The sequence below is a fragment of the Protopterus annectens genome, chromosome 8.part0, assembly GCF_019279795.1.
Source record: "Protopterus annectens isolate FY-2018-M chromosome 8.part0, PAN1.0, whole genome shotgun sequence".
NCBI classification, from domain to species: domain Eukaryota; kingdom Metazoa; phylum Chordata; order Ceratodontiformes; family Protopteridae; genus Protopterus; species Protopterus annectens.
This window is the reverse complement of record NC_056741.1, coordinates 918,001,127-918,026,092: the sequence shown is the minus strand read 5'-3', so window position 1 is coordinate 918,026,092 and position 24,966 is coordinate 918,001,127. Positions and strand designations below refer to the sequence as shown.

The 24,966-nt window shown below is 40.3% G+C and overlaps 1 protein-coding gene across 1 annotated transcript in view; it reads right to left on the bottom strand.

Moving 5' to 3' along the window:
- ARHGAP33 (Rho GTPase activating protein 33) overlaps positions 1-24,966 on the bottom strand; it is a gene marked incomplete in the record, with an annotated part of 3,206,105 nt that overhangs the window by 2,204,830 nt on the left and 976,309 nt on the right. The window contains 1 exon segment of the mRNA XM_044080442.1: positions 22,684-22,775. Within this exon segment, the coding sequence (XP_043936377.1) occupies positions 22,684-22,775 (92 nt within the window).

Below are 24,966 nucleotides of genomic sequence, written 5' to 3'. Positions count from 1 at the left end.
TCATAGTTTCTCTGCAAAGGGGGTAAGATTTAGTTATTCCTTGCTTCCTGATGCATCATACCACCAACATGTTGTCTGGCTATATGGAAATCACTTCTGAAGGAAGACAGTCCTGAAAGACCAGCAACACCTTAGACCATTCTCCCCTTGTAATGTCCCCCACCCCCACCTCCGAGATGAGGCACCCATGGTTACTGTTAACACCAGCATATGAGAAGTTAGAAGCAGTTGCCCCAAGGGAACTGTAGGGGACTCTAGCTACCAGGTAAGGTGCACACTTGGGTTATAGGAATGTGAACTTTTGGGGCGTCAGAAAGCCGATTCCACTGTACACTCAATGTCCACTGAACAAGTCTCATGTAAAGGAGGGTATAAAGGGCCAGAAGAATAGAAGAGCAATTAATCCAATAACCCTCAGAACCATGAAGGCTGGATGGGAAAGGCAATTTAAAAGTACAGACCACTTTCCGCAGTGGTGCAGCGGTAGTGTTGCTGCCTCACAGCAAGAGGTTCTCCCTTTCAATTCTTGGCTGGACTGCGGGGAGTGCCTTCTGTGTGGAGTCTGCATGTCCTCCCCGCGGTTGGGTGGGCATTCGAAAGAGATGCATAAATGGGCGTGCCTTCGTTGAAGGTTGAACGTTGAGCTGGCACCTTGTCATTCGTGAAAATCTACTGCCAATATAAGCGGACCGGAGTTCCGCTGTGGCGACCCCTAACTGGGAAAAGCTGAAAGACAACAACAACAGACTGCTTTTCTTAGAGGCACATGAAGACTGCTGTATAGAAGTTTCAGGATGAAAGCTGTTGAGTCCAAATGAAAGCCTATGAAAAATCTATTGAAGCTGAAGTTGTGACTTGTGATTTACAGAGATCCTCAAGGATAGGAAGAAATGAAGCAAGGTGACTACTGCAGTGATAAGCAATTCCAATGCAGTAGCTAGGAGCCAACTGTCTCGCTATAGGAATACATGGATCCCTATGAGTCACACATGGGCTGTGCACATAGACATGCCATTTGATTTGCCATAACCCTTGGGTGGGCTCAACAGAAGTGCAAGGCTCTGAATTGACAGTGACTGGCTCCATGCCTAACTTGGAAATTTTGATGTGGAGATAGGCATCTTGGAGGTCTATTGAGCACAACCAGACAAATGCCTTTAAGCAAAGCAATACTGTCTGAGCCATGTGCCTACTGAACTGGGTTGTACATAACATACTGACTGAGGCTGTCAAGATCGAGAATTAGCCTAAAGTTCTGTTTTTTTTCCTTGGAATTAAAAATAATCTTGAATATACCCCTCAATCCTCTCTGGTGCGGCAAGACCTCTTAGATGTCTCCTTTCTGCAAGAGAGTAGCAATTCCTCTTTTTGCCATTTTGCACTGGTGGGATGAGACATTGGGAAGTGGCAGAGAATATTAACGTGGGATGTAAGAAATGCCTCTGGATTGGCCTGTGTGATGGTACTCAAAAAATATGAATGAAAAGGGGAGCAAATAGGAAAGTCTTCAGGAACACGGAGGTGGTTTCCCTAAAAAGGGGCATTTGAATCTGTGAGTGTACAAACCACATCTGTCCTTAGGGCAGCATACATTAAAGGGGCCACCTCTGCTTCAGGTACCCATGTAGGGACCCTCAAATCAATTTTGTGTCTGTCCCCATCAAGGAGGACATTGGCATTAACACTTCTGCCTTTGGTGCTGCTGCTGAAGACCTAGATGGCTGATTAGAGCTGTCACTTTAGACATCAAAGACTCAAGACATTGAAAATGGTATCAAGTTAGGCAAAGTAGAGAATGGTGCTGAAGGACTGGGGTCAGGTACTTAGCTCCAAGTCTCCACGGATACAGAGAACCTTTGTGTCAAAGTAGTAGATGCAAGACAGTCAATACCAAAGACTCTACACCCACAGGTACTGAGCTAATGGGCTTGAGGTGTGACATTGGCTCAGAAACCACAACTGCTGTAACTGGGACAAGGAAAGAAGGTAATATAGGAGAATGTGTGCCAACATCATTCTCCCTAGAAACAGAGGAGGATGGGATGACACCTATTTCAATTTGAGCCCTCAAAAATACCCTCATTAGTCGATCCCATTCCACTTCAGATGCACTCCAGAAGTACCTGAAGTCTCTCAGGGAAGATGCTGACAGAGGTAGGAAGACATGAATTTAGAAAATTCTCTCTCTCTAGTGGATCCGACTTGGAAATTTTTAGTACTGTGATACCACACCGTTTCTTTTCTCTACTACTACCCCCTTTTCTCTACATTTATCTGCTCTTTCCCTATCACTTTCTTTGTATGTAGTGTTTTCAGGTTACAGAACATCCTTCAAGATTATTTTATTCTTTTGTTTAGTTAAAGAATGAAGACCAAATGCCTTGTACATAGAACAGTCCACAATAAGATGGTCTGGCCCCAGGCATACCACAGTGTTCACTGGTATACTTGAGTGGAATTTTATGAACGTACTAACCCTCCCCCCCCCTTTTTTTTAAGCCCTTCTTCTTCTGGGATTACCTTAAGATGCAACCAATTCAACTTCTAAGATGGCTGCACACTGATAAACAGCTTAATTTCAGCTCTTCCGGCATAAAAACAGAAAAAGAGAAAAAGGAGCATCACTGAAATTTGTGTAAAATTCAGTTACTGGCTAGTAAGCATGCTGCCTAGATGCCTGCAAAGAAGAAATTTTGAGAACCAAAAAGAAAATCAACCAGAAAAGGTGAAAAAACACTGGTCAGGAAGGATCCTGCAGCTGTTCAGCAAAACCATTTCAAACTTCAGTTTTGGCTCAAGAGACTACTTCCAGCAATTTAGAGGAAAAAGAAAATCAAACCTACTCACAGGTGATCAAAACAAATGAAACATTGTTGGAGTATATCAACCCAAATAAAACAAGGCTGGAAAAAAATGAAGAAGCTTAAACTAGCTATTTAGATAAACTGAAAACAAAATGCAAAAATTAGAAAACGAAATCAAGAAAAGGCTGGCTGAGTATTAGGCTTCTCAAAAATAGTTTCAAAAAATAGTAGAATTAGAAGGTATAGCATGCAGAGAAAACCTAAGATTTGCTGCTGTAATAGAGAAACTGGAATAAACTGTATTAATTGTATGAAAGTGTGACAACCGTGCACTGGCCCAGTAATCAAGGAGCCTCAATCCTCACCACTAGCACCAGTGAGGGGCATGCACATTGGGAAGGATAACAAGTACACACACACAGTAAAGTACAATTTCCCTTAAGAGTACACAAGAGATCACAGTCCACTTGGGTCTGGTTTCTCCCTTTCTCTCCAGATCCCCAATAAGACTCCCCACTGGCACAGCTACAGGGTCCATATCTCAGCCTAGTGGTCAAGCCAAAACCTCCAGCACCCTCTCTGTCCAACCAGTGCTCTGGTGTCCCTGCCCAAGTAGCTGACACACATACTGAGATATGCGTTATCCACACATGCAGACACTCCTGGGGAAAGCTGGCACAGGTTCTCCAGCTATGCCCCCTTCTCTGCCCAGGCTATAAGGTAGAAATCACTGCCACCAACCACTAATATCAGCTACTAATAAGGCCCTTAATAAAGGGTGTCCAATATTATTATTATCCAATTAGTAAGTATGACAAACAGCAAGGCTTATTGGAGTGGCTTGGACAGTATCACTATATACATGCAATGTACTCTAGAGCTTAAATTATCTCTACACAAAACAGCCATAATTGAAAGGTTTAAAAATATTTAATAATAAATAATAAAAACACAAGACAATTCTCCTCAATTCAACACAGTGCTAGTCAAGAGTTCAGACACAGGAAAATGCTTAAACTAATACTGTAGAATAGTCTGAAAACTATAGAAAACAGGTAGTCTAATCTTACTATTTTCTATCCATTTCTAAGAGAAACAATGTTCTAAATAACTTGCACTGGTGAGCAGATGTGTTCAGGTTCAGACAAAATCCAAAATGATGTAATTATCTCTCTCTCTCTCTCTCTCTCTCTCTCTCTCTCTCTCGAGAAAATCTTAAATTGATAATACATTACTGCTGACACATCTGACACATTTTAGATTACATCATTCTTGACACATCTCTGGTTTAATTTCCCGGGCTAACAGAAACTCAGTTTAACATATCTTTGTAATCTTGCACCTGGCCAGCAAACCGCAGCAATGAGAGACATTATACATGTAAAACCTAGCTATTAACTCAGGTTTCAAAACAACACAAAGAATTTGCTGGTACAGACATCACGTCTCAGAGTTTGAGATCAAACAGTCATACAATGCTCGACTTATCAGCTTTCTTCCAGCAGAGTGTACTGTGGTTACATTTTTGAAGCTCAGTACAACATACAGTTTAATCATAACATATAGTTCTCTTTTACATTTGTAAAACTAGCCTGTGGATTAGATTAATATTTACAAACCACATAGAATTATTTACAAGATTCTATCGGGATGGGCTGGCAGCCTTTCAGTTTTTCACAGAAAGCACAAACAACCAAGCAACAGGACTGATTCAACTGAAAGGGCACAGAGTGTATGCTCCAAACCTCACTACAAGTAAGTAGTCAAGATCTATATTAGTAAAGATGCGATTACAATAGCAGAAAGATTTTATCCTGACAACACTATGGCAGAAGGGAAAAGTATTAAAAATTGAAACAGCACAGTGTTTGCAGAAAATGATTATTCACTGTACACCAGTTGGAAGAGAAGCAAATTTATCCCAGCAATTAAGGAATGTTGAGAGGCAGGTGTGAGATTCAGGCTGTTATATCCAGCTGTAAGCACTTCTTCTCTGGAGAATCGAAGACACATATTGAGGCAGAACAGACAAAGTAGGAAATGAAAAAACAAAACTGATCCAGCAATCAGAAGGGGACTCTGGTTCTTTTTCTTCTGACAATTAAACTCAGAGGGAATTTGCCAATGAAACATTTTCCGATGATCCAAATGAAAATACTCGAGACAGGAAAAAAGCACATGCATTGACTAGAAGAATCAAGAGTACCTTGGACTTAAACCACAGTCTAATGTTGGGAGATGGAGATTATTAGGAAGACCAGCATCACTGAAACTAGTGAATAAATGAGAAATTAAAACGCATCAATCATATTTGTGAAATATGGCTTTGCAAATAAAAATGGCCAAGACTGGACTTTTGTTAACTTTGTTAAACTTATGGGTGGACTGTAAAACATTTACCCACATTATGTCTTGAATTTTCAGGCGGGCACCAAAGAAAAAAGAAGTAACTGCAAGCAAAACAATTTGTGTACTTTTTAGTGTATGTATAAAATATTTCATGAAATAACCAACATGCTATATTGTAAAGCAGTTTTGTATAGAGTACAGTTAGTGGTATTTTAAATGCACGTGTGTGGTGGTGGTGGTGGTGCTGGTGGAGTCTTTACAGTGATGGTTATATGTGTTTAATATATTAAAACAAGTACCTTTTTTACATGCAAGAAATATAGATTTTATAGTATAGCAAAAGAAGAAAGGCTGAAAAGTAGCAAGTTTAAGTTAATACAATGCAGTAATCTGGGCTTCTGTGGTAGGGAGTAAAACAGTATGGATTATATTTACAAGGGTGGTGTATGTATAACGCCCTTGGCTTAAGCTAAGAATAATTTTTGTATTTTCTTTTTTTTTTTTAAGCAAATATAAAAAAAAATGAAGAAAACAATGAACCATGCTAAGCTTCTTGCATCTTCAAAAATATTAGCTTGTGTTTTTTTTCTCATTAGCAAATGTTCCCAGTGAGAGACCACAAGTCTGCAGCTGAAGGCAACTAGCCAGAGGACTTTTGTATATAATGTAAAGAGTGAAATTTACAAAAATTCCTTTATGCATCTGCAAGTAGTTAGCTGTATTTTTCCTTATTGCTGACTACTTTACACGGAGACAAGCTAATTTCAAGAATTCAGAGCACTCTTTGCTGACGGAAATGCAAACTTTAAAGGTACAACAACAAGCAGCTCAGTGAAAATAAAGTATGACATTATGGGAAATGAATAACAGATGGTAGTTTACCCAACATCCTTAACACTTTAATGCATTTAATAAAACACTATATAATTTAGTTTTATTTAAAGGTAGCCAGTACACTTTTTCTTAGGACTAAAAAGTAATGTTTTCTGAAAGCATACAAGCTGTTTTCACATCTGAAAGTAGAATACAGATAAGAACAGACAACAACCAGAATAAAAGGGAACACGGGTTGTTAACATGCATTTTAGCATGGGTAACCTTAATTTTAGATTAGGTTATGCCCATGGGTGCAGCCGTCGATTTGGGGCAACTGTTCCTATCTGGAGGGTTAAACTTAATCTGTTGAAAATGTACACCGTTTTGAATGTTTGCCCTGTTAATAGAAGGAGGTGTTCAGAAAATGTATTTAATTTTTTTTGTGTAAGAGAGTTTTCATTAAAGCCAAAAGCCTTGAGAAATGCGACATAAGTTCAAATGTATATCAGAAAAGACTATAAAAGATCAACCTGCCAAACAGTGTGTGCATACAAGACAAAAATTGGAAAAACACATACAACAAGCAAGAACAATGCCTTTTTTTTTATAACAGCTACTCTATCCATGGTATCTTGGAATGTAAATGACAGGTACAGGCAAAAGGGAAAAAATGCTGCAGGAGAGACATCTGAAAAGAAATGAGCATATGAATTTGACAAAATGATTTTGTGATGGATATTCATCAAAATATCAAAGACAAAGTAAAGTAACAGTAATAATAATGACTGCTAGAAGGCTCCAATAGTGACAGAAGATAAAAAGGCAATGGTAGATTTGTTGTTGAAAGGGCTATTGGCAAGGAAAGAGGATTATGCTGGCATGTATTTATAGTCCAGCAAAAAAATGCTATTATGGATCCAGCCTAAGAAAACTTGAGAGAAATAATTATATTTGAAAGGTACATTATTTTTGGGTAGGGACTGGAACTTGATTTGCAATATTGGGGATTTAACATGGGGGCCTGGAAGGGAAAACATAACAAAAGAGGGTACATTTCTGAAGAATTTATGAAAATATTTAGTAAGGAAGTTGTGAATTCAGTAATAGAAAAACTCAGACAGAATTGACATGTCATTCCCCAAGGTATAATAACTGGGCTAGACTGGACAGAAATTATACGAAGAACATCTGGGCTAGACTGGACAGAAATTATATTTCACATGAAAATGTGCCTTTAACTGAAAGCCGTGATGCACATTGAATAAATACTTCAAATCATACACCAATAAAAACTAAGATACAAATGCTGGGTAACAAAAGTAAAAAAAAAAAAAGTAAACATGCTTTCCCACCTACCTGTTATTTTATTTATTTATTTATTTATTTTACATTTGTTGACCGGGAATGTCCGACTAGGTTCCACAGAGCCTGTTTTCAGCGGAGGCCCGGGGAGAAATGCTCCAGATGCATAAAATAAAAATAAAATAAAATATGTTAGAAGTAATACGAGTTATTTAGAGGGACTGACAAAATCTAAAATATTGCAAAATCTCATTGCAAAACAGAAAGTAAAAAGATACTTGGATGCAATGTGTGAGATTAGAAAGCTTGCTACTAAAGCAACTATAACACCAAAGCACAAACACTTTTAGTACAGCAACTTCAGCAACAGAAAGTCAATAGGGTTGTCAATAAACTTAGGAAGTCTACAACAAGAAAAATAACCACCGATTTTTAGAGGTATTTCAGGAATTTTATGAAAATGTGTATAAAGCAGAGGAATGAGGAAAACAAGAGCACAAATGGAAGTATTTATGGAAAACTTAATTATGCCAACATTAGAAGAAGATAAGGCTCAACAATTAACAGTTAATATGTGAGACTATGAGATAAAAATGGCGATGTACAGTCAAATCTGCAGGAAGTCTCCAGAAACAGATGTTATTCCTGTTGAAGTTTGAAAGGTAAGAGAGAAGAAAGTGATAAAGATCTGGAAGGTTTTGTTTAACAGCATTGTAAAAGGAGGTGGGGGGTAGCAACATCCTGGAAAAATGCTGTGGTGGCTATAACACCTAAAGACAGTACTGACCCATCTGATACAGCTTAGCATAGTGCCATTTCAATTTTAAACCATGATCAAATAGTGTTTATACCTATAATGGCTAAAAGAATGGCAAAGGTGATGGCAAAGTTGATAGATATGGACCAATGTGGTTTTGTGGAGGGGAGGCAAACATTTGATAACATTAATAGAACAATAATGATCCCAAAGGTAGCAGAAAATAAGAAAATCCCACTGTTATTGGTCGGTCTTTATGCAGAAAATCATTTGACAAATTAAGCTAGGATTTTATTAGTAGGGGAATGGAAGCATTTGGATTTCATGATACAATCCTAAGGTTAATTAAAAGGATATATGAGGGATCAGAGGCAATCAAAGTGGGAGGATTCCTCTCTAAGTTATGTCTGAACAGTTGGACCAGACAGGGTGTCCTTTTTACCTGTTATCTGATTTGTATTTAAAAACATTCAAAAAGTAAGAGACTCAGAAATTCAAAGACATAACCGATATGGTATTTAAGAAAAGTTGCCCTTATTTATATTTTTATCGGATGGAAGCAGAAAAGGATACCTCTGTGTTGTGAACATTCTCAGACAGTTCCCTGATTTTTTGGGAAATAAAATTAATGAACATAAAACAAAGGCTATAGCTGTAAACTATGTATCCATACATGAATTGGTTCAATAAAACCCATATTTATGGGGGCATAATAAAATGAAGTTTTTAGGAATATGGGTTAAAAATGATTCTATTATTGCAGCTAAAGATAAGTGGGAAGAGACTAAACAAAAAAATATAAAAAATGAGAAACTGGGAGCTCTTGCTTATGGATATGGACAGCAGGATGCAAGCAGGAAAAATGTTATTAGTCCCTTTAGTTTTATATACAGGTCAGGTACATTTCTATCAACCAAAGGACAAGTTGTGGATAGTAATTAAAGTGTTGAAGGATTTTATTTGGGTGAGGAAGAGGGCAAGAGAGTCAAGTGGAATAAGCTGATACTCCCGATAGAACAAGAACGTTTAGAATTACCTGATTTGAAGGGATATTTTAGGGCTACACAGTTGAGGCTCTTATACATAACCTCATACATGACACTTGCAAAAAGCTACAATTCCAAGTGGAAAGGGACGATTATGAAAACAAGGGGGGAAATCAAGAAATAAGGAAAGAATGGGATTTTAGTTGCAGTTCCCTAACGGCAGTAAACAGCAGTCATATAGAATATTACACATTCATAAAGCAGCAGAAAGTATACCAAGAAGTAAGCCAACACAGGAGTGGAGAAAGGAGATTCTGCTGATAGGTATGACTGTAATTAGGGGTACAGAGAGTGTAGGCAAAAAGGGTTGGAATTTACTGGGGGAAGCTGGCAGAGGAAAGTACAGTTGTGTACACCTACCATAAATGTAGATGTTAGAGTGTCTTCACTGTTGCAGTCATAAATGTAGGGTGCTCCTGCCGGCAGGCAGCCCGAGGTCGGCCAGAATTCCAAAGTCTGGGTCCGGCGTCGGCTGAACAATCCAGTACCCTGACGTCAGTACGCTCTGGTACATAGCCCTCAGCCGACGCCATCTTCTCCAGCCTTTCTTGCCCTAGATGTCAAAGTCCCCAATAGATCATAAATGAATTCCACTAGGAAACACAAATACACCACAAAAGAGAGAAAAAGAGGGGATAGGAGGGAGGGAAACACCGACTGCAACAGTGAAGACACTCGAACATCTACATTTATGGTAGGTGTACACAACTGTACTATGTTCATCGTGTTTCACTGTTGCAGTCATAACTGTAGGGTGGAATCCCAAAGCAGTGAAAAAAGGGAGGAGGATTAGACAGAAGAAGGGGCAGCAAGAAGACCCTGCAAAACAGCAGAGGCAAAGCCTGCTCTGGACTTAGAGTACAAAGGGAGATTGTAGTGCTTGGAAAAAGTATGCACAGAACTCCAAGTGGCAGCTTCCAAGATATCCTTGGTAGGAACTACCCTGAGAAAAGCTGTAGAAGTAGCAGCTGCTCTAGTAGAATGACTTCTCACAGTACCTGGAAATTGTTTCCCATGATGAGTGTAACAAAACCTTATTCCATAAGAAATCCATTTGGAAATAGTTTGTTTGGAAATAGCCTTTCCAAGAGAACTGGAGGCAAAAGAAACAAACAATTGATTAGATTTTCTGAACTCTTTAGTCTTGTCCAAATAAAATCGTAACTGTCTGTGCACGCCCAAGGAATGCAAAATCCTTTCCCCTTTATTCTGAGGATTAGGAAAGAAGGTAGGAAGGTGAATTGTTTGATTCAAAGCCACTTTCGAAATCACCTTAGGCATGAAAGTAGGATTGGTTCTCAAGGATACTCTGTCCTGGTGGAAAATAAGGTATGGTTCCACAGCCATGAGAGCTTGCAACTCTGAGACCCTTCTGGCAGAAGTCAAAGCTAACAAAAGAACTGTCTTCCAAGATAAAAACTTAATATCTGAAGATGCAGCAGGCTCAAAAGGAGGCAAAGTAAGTTTTTCTAAAACATAATTAAGATCCCAAGCAGGAACAGGAGGGGTTCTGGGAGGCCTTAAATTCTTAGTCCCTCTCAAGAATTGTCTCACCAAAGGATGAGAAAAAACAGGGGAATCAGTATTGAAATGAGCAGAAATAGCAGAAGCATGAATCTTAATGGAAGAAAAGGAAGTCCATTAGACAAAAGATCCGAGAGGTAAAGCAAAATAGAAGAGAGATCAGGTACCAGAGCCTCCAAGCCTCGGTCCTGCATCCAAATGCAAAATCTCTTCCATTTAGAGGCATAGGATTTCCTAGTGCTAGGCCGTCTAGCTTCCAAAAGAACATCCAAAACTTGTTTGGGAAGACTAGAAGAAATCAAATTCCTTTGAAGAGCCAAGCTGCCAGGCAAAGGGTCTTGAGATTGGAATGAAGCAACTGACCCTGATGCTGGGATAGAAGAGAAGGGTTCAGAGGAAGAATCCAAGGAGGCTCCAAGAACAGGTGCTTTAAAGTTGGATACCAAAACTGTCGAGGCCAATTTGGAGCAATCAAGATGAGGAACTTGGGCTTGTCCTGTTTTATCTTTAGTAATATCAGAGGAAGTAAAGGAAGAGGAGGAAAGGCATATCCCGAAAGGTTTCTCCAGCTGAAGGACAGGGCATCCACTTTCCAAGCTGTTTTGTGGAATGACCTGGTGCAAAAGAGAGGCAGCTGATGATTGAGATGGGATGCACACAGATCTATCTGGGGGCATCCCCAAACTGCAGTAATCCTGTTGAATAAGTTGGTGTCTAGCATCCATTCGTGAGGATCTGAAATGTTCCTGCTCAGGCTGTCTGCTAAGAGATTCTGTTCTCCTGGTATGAATTGGGCCTGGAGATGTAGATTCAGATTTAGAGCTGTGTCCCATAAAGTCATAGCTAGTCTGCAAAGGGGGTACGAATGAGAGCCCCCCTGCTTGTTTATGTACCACATGACTGTGGTGTTGTCTGTGCAAATCAAAAGAGGTCCTGGATGCAAAAGGTTCTTGAAGGCCAGAAGAGCATTTTGAACTGCCAACATTTCCTTCAGATTGATGTGCCAGTGAAGATGAGCCTTTGTCCAGGTTCCCTGCTGGCAATTGCCTAGAAAATGTGCTCCCCAAGCATAATCCGAGGCGTCCGTGGTTATGATTTGAGAAGGTTGAGGAAGACGGAAAGGCTTTCCTTCGTTTAAAGCACACACCCTGGACCACCAAAGGAACTCTTTCTGGAGGCAGGGGATCAGAAGAATCAGAGTGTCCAGATCGTGGTAATGCTGCGACCATACACTTTTCAGATACCATTGAAGCTTTCTCATATGAAGCCTTGCATTTGGAATTAACAGAATGCAGGAAGCCATGTAGCCCAGTGCCTGCAGGAATTTCCTTGCAGTGAGCTGAGGTAGAGTTGCCAAAGTCTTGAAAATTGAAGCCAGCTGTATTTGTTTTTCTGTAGTGAGGAAGGCCCTTTTTAAGGTTGTATTTAAGAGGGCTCCCAAAAACACCATTTGTTGAGAAGGGATCAAATGTGACTTTTTTGTGTTCACTGAAAATCCCAGGAGGAGGAGGAGACGTTGAACAAAATCCAGATGTTGAAGTAAAAGATCCTTGCTGTCTGCCTGAATAAGGCAATCGTCCAAATAAGGGTAAATCTGAATCCCCTGGAGTCTGCAATAGGCCACTACTGGTGCCAGGCATTTGGTAAAGACTCTGGGCGCAGTAGATAAACCAAAGGGCAGTACAGAGAATTGAAAGTGTCTCGAACCTGCCTTGAACCTGAGGAATTTCCTGCGTTCCTGCCTGATGGGAATGTGTAAATAAGCTTCCTTTAGGTCCAATGTCACCATCCAGGCGCCCTGAGAGAGCATTGGAATCAGCTGCTGCAGAGTAAGCATCTTGAATTTTGGAATTTCCAAAAAGGTGTTTAACACCGAAAGGTCCAGAATAGGTCTCCATGAGCTTTGTTTTCTTGGAACCAGAAACAGTCTTGGATAAAACCTTTTCCCATCTCTGAGAGTGGAACAGGCTCTATGGCTCTCATGGCCAGAAGAGCATCCACTTGATTTAAGGCCTCTGACCATTGATGTTTTGGCAGATCTGGCCAACCGAAAGCCCTTGGCAAGGTATGAAAGTGGAATTTGTAGCCTTTTAAAATCACATCCAATACCCATTTGTCCTGGGTAATATGAGTCCAATTTCTGTAAAAAAGAGAAAGTTTTCCTCCGAGAGGGGCATCCAGGTAAAGAGGTCCTGTAGCCCAACCGAGAGAGTCATTGAGCTTGCTTTCTTTGAGATTGGGATCGGTCTTCTCCCCTTCTAGGTGAAGAAGCAGTCCATTGTCTCGATCTGTAGGAAGCCTGAGCTTGGCCACGACCTCTGGAGCGTCTATATCTTCCCCTTTGAGGCCTGTCAGACGTGGGAAAGGACCAATTTTTGGAGGGCCAATTCCTGGAAAATCTAGGAGGCTGAACTTGCAAGAAGTCTTTCACAGTTTGCATAGATTTTGCCTTTTCTTCCATCTTTTTAATAACCTCCTCAGCCTTAGATCCAAAAAGAACATCATGCTGAACAGGGGCATCTAATAATTTAGCCTTAACCTGTTCAGGTAAACTTTGTTCACAAAGCCAAGCATGTCTCCTGATAACAGTACCAGAGGCTGCGGCCCTGCAAGAAGCATCCAAGGCATCAAAACCACAATGCAAGCTATGTTTGTTCAGTTGTTCAGTTGCATGCAATACATCCTGTAGTTCCTTATCTTCTGCACATGCAGGAAGAGAGGCAAGCTTTTGCTTTAAGACAGACAAAAGAAATTGCTGATACTTAAACATATGAAACTGGCAATTTAAAGCCCTAACAGAAAGGGTAGCAGAAGTATATACCTTTTTGCCCCACCTGTCTAAGGCACGAGAATCCTTCTCAGAGGGAATAGGATTCTTAGAAGTAGCAACTTTAGCAGCCTTAGAACCCTGAGATATGGTTTCAGGATCTGCAGAAGGATTCTTAAACAAGAACAAATGAGACTCAGGAACCCTATAAAACCTATCAGGCTTAGAGGGAGCAGGAGGCATGGAATCAGGATTCAAATTAGCCTCGGAAAAAGCATCATCCACAATGTCAAGAACAGGAGGGATAGCCAAAGGCCTATGTTGAGGAAGAAGAAGGAATTCTCTAAGCCTCTTCTTGGAAGCAGAATAATCCTGACCTTCCCAATGAAAATGTTCCCTCATCTCATGTAAGGTTTCCCCAAAAGAAAAATCTTCTGGCGGAGAAGCAGAGGGCAAGGAGTCCACAGCATCCGAATCCTCATAAGGAGGAAAAGAATATTCCTGATCAGAGGAAGAGACAGAAGATATAGAAGCCTGGTCAGAGGAATCCACAGTAACATCCTGTCGAGGCCTTTTCTCAGAAAGGGGGGGGTGAGAACCCCTAATCATAGAGAGCAAATCTTCAGCCATCCTTAACAATTGCTTCTGTGTCCTGGGAGTAGATTCAGAAGTAGCTTGAGCAGGAGCTTTGGACTTAACAGGAGTCTTTGTCTTTGCCTTTGCCTTTGAAATAGTGATGTGAGTAGGCCTGAACACCCCCTCAGAAGCCGGTACCTGCACAGCGGTTCCGGACCCATCCGAGGGAGCGACGTCCGAAGGTCCTGCAGCAGATAAAATAGAAGGCCTTGATGGCTCCCCATGGGAGTCCGTATCGGCCATCGGTTCAGAAGTGGCGGACGACAGGGGCTGCAAAAGCGCCTCACTGACAGCCGAACCGGACGCCTGCTCCAGCTGCAACGAGTCCTGTTTGGACCTCGGAGGCCTGTCCTTGTCTTTGCGCTTCTTTTGAATTCCAGTAGTATCCGACGACATTCTATAATTGAAGCGTCTGCCAAAGTAATTCAGAACCCAGTCGTACCTGTGTTTGATAGTACGAGAATTAAACCTGGCACAGAACCGACAACAAGAAACATCGTGGTCAGGGCCTAAGCAAGGTAGACAGTAAGAGTGGAAATCTTTATGAGGTATTTGTTTCCCACACGTAATACAATTATTAACTTTTTCTGACATCGGAGGAACAAGAAAAAGATTCCCCAACGGGGTACTAAGCTTTGAGAAGAGAAGTAAGAACTTCGGACCGACAACAACCAAAAACGCTGTTCGAAAATCGCCAACCAACGACTTGCGAGCTGCTTTCCACCGCACGGCAAGAAAGACTGGAGAAGATGGCGTCGGCTGAGGGCTATGTACCAGAGCGTACTGACGTCAGGGTACTGGATTGTTCAGCCGACGCCGGACCCAGACTTTGGGATTCTGGCCGACCTCGGGCTGCCTGCCGGCAGGAGCACCCTACGGTTATGACTGCAACAGTGAAACACGATGAACATCTGAGTTTTTTGGAAACAAGTAATTAGAGAGGGGAAGGTAATAGAATGGGAAGAGACCAAGAAGACATTTGGATTTCAGGATAGAGGTTGTATTCCGATATCAATCCCTGATAGGGAAGGCAGACAAACAAACAGATAGCGGGAATCCTAAATTAATGGCCTGCACTGGTAGAGTTCTTAATTTAATCTAGAACAGAAACTGCTGTTAAAAAAGGGGTAATTAGTAGGCGATACAAAATAATTACGATAACTATAAAAATCAAACAGAAAAAGGTCAGAAAAGATAGCGAAATGCATAGCTAATCTCTCTTCTCAAAGAGACAATGGGAGGACATATGCATGGCTCAAGATTTGTTTTCTGGAAGTACTTGCATAGGTAAGTTTATACCAAAACACTCCAAAGAATTTTTCCTCATGTAGATTGCAAATGTTGTAGGTGTGATGGGGAAAAAAAGAGGTTAACTGTAAATATATATTCTGGGTGAATAATGAGTTAGCAGACTTTAAAATTTTCCTACAGAGCACTCTGTCAGGATTACTGGCTGAGCAATTTTTTTGAGCTGGGATACAGGATCTGAATTGTCTAGACACAGTAAAGCCTTGTTAAGTTTAATTCTGAAGGCTGTCAAAAAAAGCAAATACTAGAAAATGGAAATCAAAATCTAAACCAGCCATACTTGAAGTGGTAACTACTGCAACAGAGATAAAATAAAAGTAAGATCTTCAGAAAAGGGTAGGAGTAAACTACATAGAAAACTGGAAATTGTGGGCACAACACATGGGGAAAAATGTTTTGGAGAAAGAATGCAGTTTAAAGGTAGGAATTGTACAATGGAATATTTTTTCCAAACACCTTTACGGAATTATCACTTGTGACACAGGCAAATTTACATTCATATAAAAGTAACAAACTATATCAACATAAGAAACATTATACTTCACATTTACTGCTATATATCATATAACTTAACCAACATTACATAAAATATTCAGTTCCTGCCTTACTGTTTTAAACAAGGAACATCTTTAGTAAACCATCATTTACTACATAGGCAATTATACACTTAAATAAATGAAAACAAATCACATTGACAATCCTAGTTGCAAGTATTTTGCATCACAAACCATACTGACACACTCCCAGTTGCAAACATTACACATCACTTATAATCTACACAATTTTTCTCACTCAAACATTACGCTCATTAAAGTCCCACTCATTCCTCCCCTGTATGTATTGTTCCAACAATTCCTATTTTTTCCTAAGCAGTTTGCTCCTTCCTACCCTTTTCTAAAGATCAAAATTCCAGTTATTTTACCTCCGTTACTATATTCACTACTTCCAGTATAGTTGATTTAGACTTTAACTTACATTTTCTAGCGATTGCTTTTTTGGCAGCCACCATTAGACACAGGAAGGCCTTACCACGTCTAGGCAGTTCTCATTCTGTATCATAGCTCAGAAAAATCATCTCCCTCTTCAGACCAATCTGTCCACCCAGCATCTCAGACAGTGCATCTGACAGGGAATCCTTACAGTCTGCCAACTCACCACACTCCCAGAAAATATGTTCCCAATTACCTCTTTCTTCCCCTTTATACCGCCAACATTTGCTGTCTGCCTGAGGAAAACTTCTCTGGGGTGCACTTGGGGTATAAAAAATATCTATGTAAACATTTCCAGGCAAAAATCCTAAATCTTCTAGACTTTGTGGCATATTTGGGAGACACACATATATCCTCCCATTCTTTCTTTGTGAATTGCTTTTCCAGTCTCTTCCCAATCCTTCCTAACCTCCTCTGATTGATTCTTATTGTTATCATGCAATGTTTCACATGCGCTACTAATTACTCCTTTTTTAATGTCAACTTCCGTTTCAGGTTATATTAAAAACTCTACCAGTGTTAGTCTTTCATTTAGGTCCCCTCCCCCCATTTCTTTCTCTTTGACTATACTCTGACATCAATCCTGATAAAGAAGACAATATCTAACCTGCAGTCCAAACAAATTATTGGCATCTTCCCATTCTATCATCTTTCCTACTCTAGTTACCTGCTCCCAACACCTTGGTTCCTTTGCCAGTTTTCTCCAATAAATTCTAGCCAATTCTTGCATCTGTACCCCTAACTGCAGTCATCCCTACCACCAGAATATCCTTTCTCTATTCCAGTATTGGTTTAGTTCATGGAATACTTTCTGCTACCTTATAGATATAACATTCTGCTTCTGCATGATTATTGTTATTCTCCTTAAAAGCCTGCATCCAAAATCCCAGTCTTGCCTCGTTTCTTGAGCCCCTCCTCCCCATTTCACCACCATCCCTGTCCACTTTGACTTATAGCTTTCTGCTTGTGCTATGTATAGGAGCCTTAACTGTGTAGTTCTGAAATGCCCCTTCAAACTGGGTAATCCCAAACAGCCTTGTTCTACTGAAAGAATCTGCTTATCCCACTTCACTCTTGCCATCTTCCCCTACCACTTCACTCTTGCCATCTTCCCCTACCACTTCACTCTTGCCATCTTCCCCTACCAGATAAAGTCCTTCAGCTCTTTATTAATTGCTATCCACAACTTCTCCTCTGGTTGATAAAAATATGTCTGGCCTGTGCAAGACTAAAGGGACTAAAAACATTTTAACTGCTTGTATCTTACAATCCAACAATTTATGCATTGCTGCTTAGACTATATATGTAACAATATATGTGATGTACAGTGTTTGCAAATGTGAACTTGTTAATACTGTTTGATTACTTCTAAATAAATTGTAAGTTTGCCTATATCACAAGTGATGATTCAGTAAAGGTGTTTTAAAAGAAAAAAAAAAGATAGAGGATTTACAATCGGATAGCTACTTGGAAAAAATAACATTAGACACTGGCATGTCTAACTGGGCCTTGGAAAAGGAAATAAAAATGTTTGGACTTTCTGAAGGATTTGATTCTGTCCAAGTAAACTTGAACTGTCTATGTATATCAAGACAATGCAGTAAGTATTCCCCTTGTTGGAAAATTCAGGATTGATTGAAATTGTACTCCATAGTCACCTTTGGAAGAAAGGAACAATCTGCACAGAGGGACACCCTGGCTCTATGAAAAGCCAATATGGAGGTACTACACCATTTAGCAGAAGTAACAGTTACAAAGAATAAGGGCTTCCAAGACAATAACTTCAAATCAGCCACACCAGAAGGTTGAAAAGGAGGTGCAGTCAGCACCTGAAACATTAAAGCCAACTCCCACAGAGGGAAAAGGTTTCGTACTGGAGGACGCAACAAAAAAGTACCCTTGAGGAAAGTCTTTGAAACTTGGAAAGCAGCCAAAGTATACCGTCCCTACCAATGTGGAAGCTGGAAATAGCTAACAACTGCACCCTAATAGAATAAACAAGAGTTAAACAAATTTGCTAGAAAGCCCAGAATAACCTTCAAAGGGACTGAAAAGGGATCCGACCCCTTAAAGGTAGCTCAGAAAGAAAAATGTTTTCACTTACTAGCAAACAACCTACGTGTAGACATTTTTGAGAAGACAAACTATGAACTATTCTATGCAAACAACCTACGTGTAGACATTTTTGAGAAGAAAAACTATGAACTCTTCTATCTGAAAGTTTGGGATTTCTGGCCAGCAAGGGAACTGAAGAAACCACGCACTTAACATGAGAGTCTGAAGTTGGACGAGTCTGAAGTTGGACAGGTCCAGACCCGCAGAGTGAAAAATCAGGTCTAGAATGAGATCCAGTACCCAAGGAGGGTACTTCCAAAGAGGCCACATAAAGGGGGAAGTACTCAAGATGGGGCCAAAAAGGGACAATGAGTATTACAGTCACTCTGCAATGGACAGCCTTCTGAAGAAATTTTTATCAGTGGGGTTGCGGGGTGGGCATACTGAAGAGCATCCCTGCATGACTGTGCCTGAGAAGGGACTACGGAATAACAGCTGCTGCACTGGTGTTAGACCGAGATACAAACCGATCGCAACACTTAGAGTCCCAGCACTGAAACTTCTGAGCAACAACTCTCAGATTCAAGGATTTCTGTCAAGCTGTTGTGTACTAAAGGAATAAACACTGCTTGGAGATAAAAGTGTGATGAACTGCAATTTTCCAAGCAATCATTTTCAATCTACACAGGTTGTACGGTTTGCACCTCCCTGTTTGCTGATGCATCACATAACTGTGATGTCTGTTAAAACTTAACACGTTTCTGGGGGACAATAGAGTTTGGAGAGGTTGGATAGCAAGAAAGTATACAGTCATTTCTTTTATACGGTCTCTTCTACTTTGTTGGACTAATGATCATGTTCTATTAACATCTCTGAGCAGGCTTCTCAGGCAAAGTCTGAAGCATCTTGTGAGGCCCTTTGCAGAGGAGGGTAAATAAGAAATGTAACTCCCGAATTTGTCTTTATCTGAGTGACCCACCAAAAAAGCTTTTTCCTGAAAAAGAGCAAAACAGGAATTGTAAATGACAAAGGACAGAAGTGTTGCACCCAGACAGATTTTGGGTATCACTGGATTCTCCTCATGTGCAGTCTGGTAAAAGGAATTATTTGTATTGCAGATGCCATGTAACACCGGGCTCTCAGAACCTTCCTTGCAAAAAAGTTTGCAGAAACAGAAAGAAACCTGTCAAGAACAAAGTGCAATGTAAAAAAAGAAAGACAGTCATTTTAGATGGGTTTAGAAGACAACCCAGACACACCTGAAACTGAGATTGGAGAAGACTGAGCTTGCTGAAGTCCAGAGTGAAATTCAAGTTTAGAAACAGACTGATAGTGAACTGCAAGTGACGAAGAATCATCAGATATGAGGAATAAGTCAGTAAATTGCCCAAATAAGGTTAACTGTGGATACCTCAGACTCTGCAAAATGCTACGACAGGAGCTAGACAATTTGGGAAAACTCTTGGTGCAGTTGAAAGCCCCAAAAGCAAAGCAGTAATGTGAAAGTGATATCTTGAGGCACAGAATCTTAAGAATTTTCTAGGATTGGAATGAGTAGGGATATGAAAGCAAGCATCTTTCAGGTCCATGTCCAAGGTAAACAACAAGGCACTGGGAAAAAAAATCAGAGGGAAAAGACTGATAAATTCAAGATGCTAGCACTACAATTTTCAAAAGCTTACAGTAGTAGCCCTTCCTTTTTGACGGTGTCGGACAGCCTCTATTACTCCCTGATGCAGACATGAAGCAGTTGAGTTAGCAGAACTTCTAGAATTCAGAGAGAAAGAAAGGGGGTCCAACTTTAGCTTGTACCATTTCTGAGCAATTTGCAAAACCCAGGAATCTGTTGCAATTGTTTTCCAGAAAGGAAGACAAAGATAAATGTTTGGAAGATAAAATGGCAAGGTGGGGGAGGGGGGTAATCTCAAAAAAAGAAGCTTCTCCAAGAAGGGTCCCAAAGTTTTGATTTGTCCTGTCACTTCTTTGCAGATTTACCTTTCTGTTGGGTACAGCTTTTATGATAGAAAGATCCTGGTTGGTGCATTAATTTCTTACAAAATTTTGAACAGAGGAAAGAAATAGTTGAAACTCCTACATAATGTTACCCCCCTCTCTCCCAATTTCCTTAAATATCTCACCAGAGTAAGATCCAAAGAGGAAGTCCTTATCCAAAGGAGCATCTAAATGTTTAACTTTGACACTGTCAGGAAATGACTAGAGCCTCAGCGAGGAAAATCTCCCAAGCAGAGCTCCAGTGGCATAAGCCCTAGGAGAGGGGTTTGCAGCATCACATACACACTTAATAGAATCATAGGCAACCTAAGAAGTACTAGAAATTATAATCTGCAAGGCACAGAACAGCTAACTAATGATACAGGGTTTGATAACCGATGGCATGGAATGCTAAAGCAGTCAAAGCATAAATGTTTTTTCCATACCTATCTACTGCCTTACTATCCTAATTAGGTAAGGTGTTGGATGACGGAAGAACTTTTGAGGTTTGTCTGCAGAAACAACTGCAGGATCATAGGAGAGATTCTTACATGTGTGACCATATGGGACTTCAGTCTTTTTAAGCATAGAAGGCCGACTGGTGGTGGAGAAGCTGAAAGAAAAGTGTGTGCCAAAGCTTTTAAGATAGGGGGCACTACGGAAAGCTTGGGAAAATCCATATGCAATAAATTATAGTACCTCTTTTGAGGCTCTGAGAGAGAACAGTTTATCCTCTCAGTTAAAATGCTGCATCATCTTTTGGATGGTGTCTCTAAAAGAAAGTTTTTGGGATCAGTCTGAGGATAAGGTATCCTCAGGTTCCATTTCAAAAGCAGGGAGGGAATATAACTGAAAAGTCCAGAAACTCAAAGCCCAATTCTGAGTAATAATCATCAGAAGTTTCACTCCTCCTTTTCAGAGCAGTAGAAGTAGAAAAAAAGAACTGAGGAAGTTTTTAAAAAGTCCTTAAGAGAAATTCTTCCATTCATGAAGTGGATCCCTGGGTGTAGGAGTGACAGACGAAAAAAAAATAGGTATTGTTTCCTACTTCTTTTTTGGTGCGCCTAAAGAAGCAATACAAGAAGAGGAAGATGTTGGACATACTTCCATGAGGGAGTTAGGAACGTCCTCCTTAACTAGCACCTGAGGAACACTGTCTGGTCCATCCGAGATCACAATTCTAGGCTCTCCCTTCACAACCTTAACAGCCATCTGACTGGTTGGATGGGAAGTACCCAAAGGCCACTTCATGTCAACCTCCAAAGGGGTCATAACAGCAGGAACCTGCCCATATGTGGGATATTCTGTGGGCTTGTCAAAGTCTAAACAAAGACAACAGACTCCAACCATGAGAATGAAGATTTGCCTTCTTTAACCTCTTGGCTTTCTTTTTGGGATCAGAAGAGACAATTGAGGTGGGACTTTCTGGTGGCATGGCGGCTCACACCAAATCCTGTAAGCGTTTTTTCTCCAAGTACTCTTTGAGGGAAGACAAATGGCTTCTAACGGTTTCTGGAACAGAAGTATGACAGATGGAGCAATCCTTAGAACTACAGTCAGATTCTAATCAGAGACTGGGTATGCCCCATCCTTATAAGAGAGCTCACTAACACAAAGGGATTTCTCTCTATTTGATAAAATGAAAAAAAACTGAAAACTTCAAGAGGAAGTGTCCCCAGCTGGGTACTTTTGACTGTCCTTGGCGAAACGGAAACCTTTCAATGTCTGCCAGACAAAACTTCAAATGGAGTCTTGCTTGCCAGACTAGTGGTGAGAAAGCTCTGAGAATCTTCTTGCTTGCACAGCCCTTGTGCATCAGCACAGTCCTCATGCCTACATCAAAGGTCGTATATGTATGGCATGTGAAGAAGGAGATCCTAAGCTTTGGTATATCGTCCAGACGCACAGTATCATAGAGAGGATACATTGCATCTGTCAGCATTATAGCAATAGTGATCTAATGATGGACATCTTCCTATCACCCATCTCTGCTTTGGGTATCTCCTACCCAAATACACATTACTGTGACCAAGTTTCATCTGTTAAATCAAATGTCAGGTATAAACACCAGGCAGAGGTACTTATTCTAACCCCCCTTGCAAGTGAATGAATGAAACTCTGAACATGCAAACTACTAAAACATCAAATATATTAATATAATAGCAGTCTATTGTTCTGTCAGACGTAGATAAAAGAGCATGCATTACATAGAAGGAATAATGATGCTACCAGTGCGTAAACAGTATTTCTATGGCAGTCTCTCTCTCTCTACTGTTACTGCATTTACCAGAGGACTGGTCAAAGTCCATCTCTTAGAAGAAATCAATACAAACATTACCTTTTAATGGGCTTCACTTTGATGCTACCAGTTGTGCCAGCCGACCGTGAAATGGGGTCTCCCCTAGCATCCAAGTCATCTGTGCTTCGTGCCTTCAAAGATACAGACATGCAAATTAGGGTGGAAAAAATATGCAATAAAAGTAGATTTATTCCTACACCATACTTAACATGGACATTTTCACAATAAATCCACAGGTGTGACATTCATTTATTCAGTAGCAAAGAAGGAAAACTTAAGAATACAGCAGAATATTGTAAGGTGTATGGCAAAAAGACAATGCACAGCCAAAGGGATAGACAAAGACATCCACGGATGATTCAATTACTTTCTAGTCCTGCTCTTGAAGTTTCAATCATGCACCCTGACAGCATCTTACTAAAATTCTATAACAGGGATACTCAACTTTGTTTTCTTTACAAAAAAACTGAACTGAGAAGGCTAAAAGAAACAACAAAATCCCATTTCCAATATTTCAGTTTTTCCATCTGCACCATAGTACTACTGTATTTGCTTTAAACTAGGGACCTCCATCCGGACTTTGTTTTATAAACGTGGAAACTTTTAGGCAGGCATACCTGCTAATCATGGCAAGTATGAGCATACATATGTACATGCATTTATTTCAGTTTTGCAAAATCATCAAATTGCTAAAGACAAGTTGTGTAAAATCCTACCTTAACCATAGATGTCCTATTCTATGTTGCAGTATTTTTTTTTACATGTGGGGGAAGTCCTCCACCCAAATCGACCCGACTTCCGGCCAGCATTGAAGAGCTTGTAGCTACTGCAAGGTATGTGGGACGTTGCATTTGTATGCTGTCGATGTCAGCCATAAAAGGACATCTGCACATACAATCCTCAGAACTGTAATGCCCCAGAAGGAACACCAGGCCTAAGAAGCAATAATACACCATCCAAGGAAAGAAACAAGATATAGGGGGGAGGGAGGGACAGAATACTGCAATATAGAAGAGAAAGACATCTATGGTTAAGGTAAAATTTTACACAACTGTTCTGTGTTCTATTCAATGGTGCAGTATTCTTTATATGTAGGAGAGTACCAAAGCTTAGTAAGAAACCTGGAAGGAGCTTTGAGCTGAGGAAATTTCAACAAAGCCATGGAGAATGGCTCTAGCATACCCTGTTCTAGATCTAGAAATGCTGTCCAACTTGTAATGTTTAGTTAGAATATGCACAGAAAACCATGTAGCAGCCTCTAAAATAGTGTTGGTATCCAGGTCTTTAAAGAATGCACTTGAGGAGGCACAGACCTAGTGGACTGAGCCTTAACAGGAGCAGGGAGAGTCTTACCACGGAAAGACTAACAAAACAAAATTGCCTTAGAAATCCAAGAAGAAACAGTCTGTCTTGAGACAGGCAAACCCAGAGCCCCAGGATGAAAAGAAACAAATACCTGATCAGATTTTCGGATAGCCTTAGTCTTATCCAACTAAAATCTGAGTTGGATATGCACATCCAAGGTGTGCAAGAACCTTTCACTGAAGGATTGAGAAGAAGGGAAGAAAGTGGGCAATTGAAAAGATTAAGAGACAACTCATTCATCACCTTGGGCATAAAAGGACTGCTATGCACAGAGACCCTATCCCTTCTAGAAAAGTGGGAAGACATCAAAGCTTGAATCTCAGAAACTCTCCTAGCAGAGGTTAAAGCTAACAAAAGAACTGTTTTCCAAGTACAAAACCTTAAAGAAGCCAAGGCTGCAGGTTCAAAAGGGGCCACAGTAAGCTTCTCCAAGACATAATTCAAATCCCAAGGAGGTGGAACTGGTTTCCTGGGAGGTTTAATATGAAGGACGCCTTTAAAAAAAGTTTTACTTCCAATCTGTAAGCCAAAGGTGGAGATAATGGCAGACATGTAGAAATAGCTGACAAGTGAACTTTCACTGATGAGTAAGCCAAACCACTGTTAAAGTAACTCACACAATCAAGAAAGAACGTTCATTTAAAGTGAATCAAGATTTCGTGAAAGGGACTGTTAGATTAGGGATTTTAAAGTAGTTATTGGACATCAGACTGGCTAAAGGGTAAAATAGTGTTTCATTTATGCATAAAAGACAGTTAAGCAGAAAGAAAAATAACCTTGCTGGTCAAGCATGAGAGACAGTTTATTAGAAGGGAAAGATAAGCATAAAGTGCATAGAAAATAGAGAAATACAGAATGTTCTTTTCTCAAGGGAAAGATACAATCTTGCCAGCTACAGAATATTCCTTAATGGAATGTTAAATAAAGCACATATGAGACCAAGCCTGGAAACCAAGG